Consider the following 7,008-nt stretch of genomic DNA (forward strand, 5'->3'; position numbering starts at 1 on the left):
CCACAGACCGGTTGGTAACACCTGGCACACTGACTAAAAATAAAATGCACCATTTTATTTACAGTCACACCGATGGATCAGTCGCACGGTGGCCATCTTCATCTGAATCTGTTAGGTCCATAAATATTGGGACATCAACACAATTCTAATCTCTTTGGCTCCATACACCACAACAGATTTAAAATAAAACTAACTAGAACGTATTTTGACTGCAGACTTTTACCTTTAATTTGAGGGTATTTACATAAAAATTTGGTGAACGGTGCAGGAATTTGCAGTGCAGGAAGTTTTTAATTGTGCATCTTTTTAAGGGACAACTGACTTGGATAGTTATTGCTATTTTCTCATTATTTCATCATCAGATAAAATGTCTGGAGGTGATTTACATTTGCATTTGGAATCTGCTGCTGTCAACTCTCATCTCTCTGACATCCAAAGCTGTTGCTATCAGTGCAGCAAGGCATAAACAGGATGAAAAATCAGAACAAAACCAACAGATGGATGACAAGAACATAAGGTGTGGTCAAATCATCTGTTTGGAATATTCGTAAAAACACCAGTGAGCTCAGCAACAACAAAAGATATGAGAGTCCACGGAAACCAACTCAGAAGAATTCATCCCTGGTGAAGAAAATCCCAGATCAAGAACTCTCCAGGAAGTAGGTGTACATGTGTCAAAGTCACTAGAGTGAGCACAAAGGCTTCACCACAAGATGAAAACCACTGGATGACCAGATAAGAGTTTGTCAAACATCTAAAAATGCTTTTCCAGTTCTGGAACAACATCCTGTGGACAGATGAGTTAAAGATCAACTTCTACCAGAGTGATGGAAAGAGAAGAATATGGAGAAGGAAAGGATCATCAACATACACCTCACCAGTGAAGTGTGGTGGTGATCATGTTGTGGTGCCATGTATGGATGAACATGGACCTGGTTCCTCCATTTTTATTGAGCAGGAAAATGACTTCTAGATTAGATTAGATTAGATTAGATGTACTTTAATGATCTCAAATTGAGAAATTCAATATTACCAGAAGTGGTTCTGGTAATATCTGCTCATATTCATCCAAATGCTTCAGAACTCATTGGTCGGTGATTCTATGTGCAGATGGACAATGACGCAAAGTAAACTTCAAAAACAAGAGTTATTAAAGGTAAATAAGTGGAATGTGGAAATGGAACTCAGGTGACAAATACTTTTTCCACTCCACTCATTAGTTTGTTAGTTATCATCAACAAGCAGGGACTAAAGACAGCTACAGTAGAGTCCTGGCAAAGTATCACCAGGGATGAGACCCACGCCTGGTGATTGTGGCTCCAGACTTTAACACAGATTGAAAAAAACCCCAAAACTTTATTGACTGAATTATCGTAAACAAATTGTGTACAAAAACATATAACATTTGCCAGGGGGTAATATATAAGAACATTGCATGGTGTCAAACAATTCGTAAGTCCAGTACTACAAATATTTAGTGTTTTTAACACTAAATATGTTTTTTAACACATTTTGTTTTGTGAATGACATTTCTTAATGTAAAACTTTGTAAAAAAAAAAAAATTAGAAGGTTTCTAATAAGAAAATATTTTTTGTTTGCTTGTTTTCTAAAAAGCAAAACAACATTTTCCTATTCCAAAGAGAAATTCCCGTTGTCCACAAATGACGTCGTGCGTAATGTCGTCATCACGGCTGCTTGATTGTCTAATTGGCTGGAACGATTTGACGTGGGAAAACACGGAAACACACTTCCGCCACAGAATCCCTATTGGTTGTGGCAATTACTAGCACGTTTCCTATTGGCTCAAACCTGTTTAGCTCCCGCCCCTACCTCCGGAGGAGACGCAGGGGACAAATGGCGGCCTACGTCGGGGTTCGTTGCGGGAGCAGACTGATAAACGGCTTGCGGACTTCTTTCAAGTGTCTGGCGCCGGTGAAACTTGCCGCTGTCGCAACTGCAGTCCCACGGACGCACCGGCTAGCGGACAACCGGTGTTACTCTCTCGGCCACCAGTCCGTTAAGGAGCGGATCGACTCGAAGCGGAGGGCGGCGCTCGCCGGCGGAGGGCAGAGGAGAATAGATGCTCAACACAAGCGGGTAAACGTTAGCTCAACGGGCTAAGCTAACCCTGTGTTTACATTAGCATACGTGCGGCTAGCTCGAGCAGCTGCTGGTTGAACCACATGGCTTCTGACCCGCGTTGTTTCCAGGGTAAACTGACCGCCAGGGAGCGGGTGGAGCTCCTGTTAGACCCGGACTCCTTCGTGGAGTCGGACATGTTTGTGGAGCATCGCTGCTCTGACTTCGGGATGGAACAGGACCGAAACAAGGTGACAAGATGACGTCATCAGCGTTCACCTGCAGCTTCTTCTACCTGGGCTGACATGACTGTGGTCTGTTTTCAGTTCCCCGGTGACAGCGTGGTGACCGGCCACGGCCGGATCAACGGCAGGCTGGTTTACGTGTTCAGTCAGGTAAGACGTGGAAATATGTTATAAGTGAGTTTAATAATTAATATACAATAAATTAGTTTCTCACGCCCTAAGCCAGCTTGGATAGGCTGCAGCTCCCCGCAACCCGCGACAGTGGATGAAGCAGTTGTGAAAATGAATGAATGAATTTTTTTAAAATATAAATACTAATTTTATAAGTAACATTCTAATATTATATTTTGCATAATATATAAATAGCCTCACTCTGTCGTCTATTCAGGACTTCACTGTATTCGGTGGTAGTCTGTCTGGGGCCCACGCTCAGAAAATCTGTAAGGTAGGTCTACGGTCTTGTAGGCAGCATGTTGCTCAGTGTATTTGAATTTGAGGGCACACTTTAAATAATACACATGCAGATTATGGACCAGGCCATGACAGTTGGCGCACCGGTGATTGGTCTGAACGACTCTGGAGGAGCTCGGATCCAGGAAGGAGTGGAGTCTTTGGCTGGATACGCAGACATATTTCTGGTAGGTGTGGAGCCCTAAATGCCACAAAAGAATCAAGCAGTGATTCTTAAATGAACTCATAGTTGTTTGGGATCACTTCCTGTCAGGTTCAAGCCTGAGTTAACCTGTTTTGGTGCATTCATCATCTTTCTGATGTTGACATGAAAAGAGATAACTGAACCCGGTATTGGTTCTGTTTCAGCGGAACGTGATGGCTTCGGGAGTCGTCCCTCAGATTTCCCTTATCATGGGCCCCTGTGCAGGAGGCGCGGTCTACTCCCCCGCCCTCACAGATTTCACCTTCATGGTGAAGGTAGGCGCCATACACACACATGCACACACATGCACACACACACACACACATACACAGACACACACACACACACACACATCTCTGTAACATGACGAGGTAAAGTAAATAAACGGAGCACGTCCTGAGACACTCACCTGAGTTCACCTGTCTGTGTGTGTAGGACACCTCCTACCTGTTCATCACAGGACCTGATGTGGTGAAATCCGTCACCAATGAAGATGTGACTCAGGAGGAGCTCGGCGGAGCCAAGACTCACACCACCGTGTCGGGTTAGTTTGGTTTGAGCCCTCTGAATCAGGAAATGTTGATGGAGTCCTTTGCCGCCATCTCTCAGACGCCAGGAACGCATTATCTGGGGGTTATTGCTCATCGCAAATCTTATCGTACTGTCAGGGTGCTGTTGTCATGGAGATCTAGCGTACACTTGAACTGATAGGTAGCCATTCTGCAGTTTCTAACGGTGGCTTGTGTTGCAGGTGTGGCTCATCACGCCTTCGAGAACGATGTCGAAGCTTTGCTCAATCTCAGAGAGTTCTTCAACTTCCTGCCGCTGAGCAACCAGGACTCCGCCCCCGTGAGAGAGAGCCATGACCCCAGGTGACCGATCACGCCTGCCTCCTCAGGACACGATAAGCAAATCAAATCTATCCTGTCTAGACAATCACGTCATCCTGATCTCCGTTCAGTGATCGTCTGATCCCGTCGTTGGACACCATCGTCCCGTTGGAGTCGACTAAGGCCTACGACATGTTGGACATCATCCTGGCGGTACGTCCGGAGGCCCTCAGGGTCGCCGCCGCCCATCTGACGTTTGTCTGACCGTCCTCGTGTCTCCGTCTGTCCAGATCGTGGATGAGAGGAACTTCTTTGAGATCATGCCCAACTACGCCAAAAATATCGTGGTGGGATTCGCCAGTATGAATGGGCGCACTGTGGGCATTGTGGGTAATCAGCCAAAAGTGGCCTCAGGTGAGTGATATCGGTGATAATTGGAGCGTGTTTATGTTCCTGATCCGATCAATAATCACTCCCTGTTTGTGTGCCGTCTGCCAGGCTGTCTGGACATCAACTCGTCAGTGAAGGGAGCTCGCTTCGTACGCTTCTGTGATGCCTTTAATATTCCTATCATCACCTTTGTGGACGTTCCAGGCTTCCTGCCAGGTACAGCTCTCCTGCTGCATTTGCGTGTCAGACCGACCCATGTGTACGTCTCTGTCGGGTCATTAAAATAATCTGCCGTGATGTCGCCGACAGGTACGGCTCAGGAATATGGAGGCATCATCCGACACGGAGCCAAACTGCTGTACGCCTTTGCAGAGGCTACCGTCCCGAAAATCACAGTCATCACCAGAAAGGTGCGTCGATTTAGACCCTTTGCGAGTTTTGGGGCGGAACCGCCTGAGCCCCACTTCGAGTCATCGAACTCCTGTGTTTCTTTAGCCGATGAAGCACCATCCACTGTCAGTCGGGGGAGGGAGCCACACAAACCTCAGCCTACATTTTGTAACACTTAGAATGGAGCATTCATCCTTCTGTCAAAAGGAGCTTAGAGGATGTTTTAGATGCTTGGATCTGAGTCACACTTACAGGTATTAAACATCCCCAAATTACGGGATGTATTAAAATATTTAACGTTACCACAGAGGAGTAGTCCCATTCTGGTGGCATCTGGGAAAACCTGTTTCCTCCATTGTGTTGCTGCAAACTGCCAGTGGGTTGTAGTCTCATTAAATTTGATAGATCACTTTTACGTTAGTTCGAGAATGTGCAGCGGAGTCTGCCTTTGTTTCCGAGACGAAGGCAATTAAACGGCGTGACTCAGAAGCTTAGAAATAATTACTAAGATAACATGTCAATGGCCTCCAGGCTTATGGTGGAGCTTATGATGTGATGAGCTCCAAACACCTGCGAGGAGACGTGAACTACGCCTGGCCCTCAGCGGAAGTGGCTGTCATGGGTGCTAAGGTATGGACTCGTTCATTTTATGGCCGTCCTTTTGCCTGGAACCGTCAGACATCAGGCTGACATTCTGAACATCTTTCCCAGGGTGCTGTGCAGATCATCTTCAGAGGGAAGGAGAACCAGGCCGAGGCAGAGGCCGAATACGTGGAGAAGTTCGCCAACCCGTTCCCAGCTGCCGTCAGAGGTATATGTCGTATGAGGGTGCGGAACCCTGCGTAACGGCAGCAGCTTGATCCGCTAGGTCGTGTTTTGGGGACCGGAGGTTGGCTGGTTCAACACCAGTGTGGGCCAAAAAGTGTGGAGTGTGAACTGGTAGCTGGAGAGGCGCCAGTTCACCTCCTGCTTAGGTACCCTTGAGCAAGACACCAAACTCCTTAGCCCTCAGGGTGGTACATAGCTTCATTTAAAAAAAAAAAAGAATATAAAACCTAGAAAAACAATGAATTTTTAAAAAAGTTTTTCTTCTTTTCCATTGGGCTTTTCCCTTCAGGGCTCGCCACAGCGAATCAGTTGCCTCCATCTAACCCTGACTTTTGCATCCTCTTCTCTCACACCAACTCTCACAACAACTAATTGCTCTGGACTGTTGACCCTAAGTACTTAAACTCCTTTTTGGTTCCTCAGACTTTTCTCTTATTTCAGTTTTAACTGGTAAGCAAAATAATCAGGTTGGGTAACTTCATTGAAATGGTAATTATAACGTGGTGATTCAAATACTGTGACTAAAATGTTGAAACTTCATGTTCGCATTAGTTTCTTCAATCTTAAACTGACGTTTTGCGTCATATCGTATGTTAAACGATGGCTCAAATTTTGCCCGGTTGAATGTGTTCTAGGTTTTGTTGATGACATCATCGAGCCATCAACCACTCGTAAGAAGATCTGCAGAGATCTGGAGGTTCTGGCTAGCAAGAAGCAGATGAACCCCTGGAAGAAACATGCCAACATACCCTTGTGAAACCCTCCTGAACGTTGACAGAGCAGCAGCGCTGGCACTATGAACAGTTGTTTCACAGGCTGCTAAACCTTCAGATGTAACTGGAATGTTGTTGTGTGACTGTCATTATCTCTGGTTTCACCTCTGGTGGGGATAAATCAAGTCCTACTCAGTTCAGCTTGTCAGCTTGTATGTGTGGCTGACGTTCAGCTGATTGATGTGAATCATCGACGCCTGGAACTCTAACCTGAATTAAAATGTGTCAGTGTGTTATTGACATGCAATGTGGATGTTCTTTCATTGAGGCGATGTTTGCGTTGATAAATTTTTGGATAATTGTGACACGCCATGTACACCACCACAATGGATTTTAAATGAGATCAAATGTGCTTTGACTACGGATTTTCACCTGTGATTTGAGGACTCTGATATCCAAATCAAGTGAATGGTGTGTTACTAAAGGTACCTCCCACTTTTTAATGGACCACAATTAATGGGACAAACTAAATAATCAAACTTTCAGTTTTTAATATTTGGCTGTGAATCATTTCCAGTCAGTAACAGCCTTAATATTTAAATTTATCCTTTTCTTTGAATGTTTTTGTTGTTGATTGACTCAATCTATAATTGTGGTTTGAGGTCATTTAAATGCCATTACTATAAATATGCAAGTACTATTCCCTGAGACTGACCAGAAGCAATAACGGGACAAAAAAAACAACACATAATAAATGAAATCTTGTAGTACCTCTATGTAACTTTAACATCTCTACCTCTGCTGAATAAAACCCAATGAGGTTTTCCACCACACTGACTGGAATGACGAGCTGATGAACTTCCTTTTAATCAAGTCA

At 44.9% G+C, this 7,008-nt stretch overlaps 1 protein-coding gene across 1 annotated transcript; it reads left to right on the forward strand.

The window, feature by feature from the left end:
- Positions 1-1,813: 1,813 nt before the first annotated feature.
- Positions 1,814-6,431, forward strand: pccb (propionyl-CoA carboxylase subunit beta). Its single transcript, XM_068338588.1, has 15 exons — positions 1,814-2,098; positions 2,212-2,331; positions 2,407-2,475; positions 2,714-2,770; positions 2,850-2,963; positions 3,145-3,255; positions 3,416-3,524; positions 3,732-3,852; positions 3,942-4,023; positions 4,101-4,224; positions 4,309-4,416; positions 4,510-4,610; positions 5,122-5,220; positions 5,302-5,401; positions 6,054-6,431. Exons 1-15 carry the CDS (start codon positions 1,856-1,858, stop codon positions 6,173-6,175), a joined length of 1,680 nt encoding a protein of 559 aa, XP_068194689.1. The 5' UTR covers positions 1,814-1,855; the 3' UTR covers positions 6,176-6,431.
- Positions 6,432-7,008: the final 577 nt, after the last annotated feature.

The sequence above is a fragment of the Antennarius striatus genome, chromosome 17 (genome assembly GCF_040054535.1).
Source record: "Antennarius striatus isolate MH-2024 chromosome 17, ASM4005453v1, whole genome shotgun sequence".
Classification (NCBI taxonomy): Eukaryota; Metazoa; Chordata; class Actinopteri; order Lophiiformes; family Antennariidae; genus Antennarius; species Antennarius striatus.

Bases quoted from the DNA above. Each gene is read 5' to 3' on its own strand.
- pccb (XM_068338588.1), top strand. From the start codon at position 1,856: ATGGCGGCCTACGTCGGGGTTCGTTGCGGGAGCAGACTGATAAACGGC. The intron at 2,332-2,406 runs GTGACAAGATGA...GTCTGTTTTCAG, and splicing joins TGGAACAGGACCGAAACAAG to TTCCCCGGTGACAGCGTGGT. The intron at 3,525-3,731 runs GTTAGTTTGGTT...CTTGTGTTGCAG, and splicing joins GACTCACACCACCGTGTCGG to GTGTGGCTCATCACGCCTTC.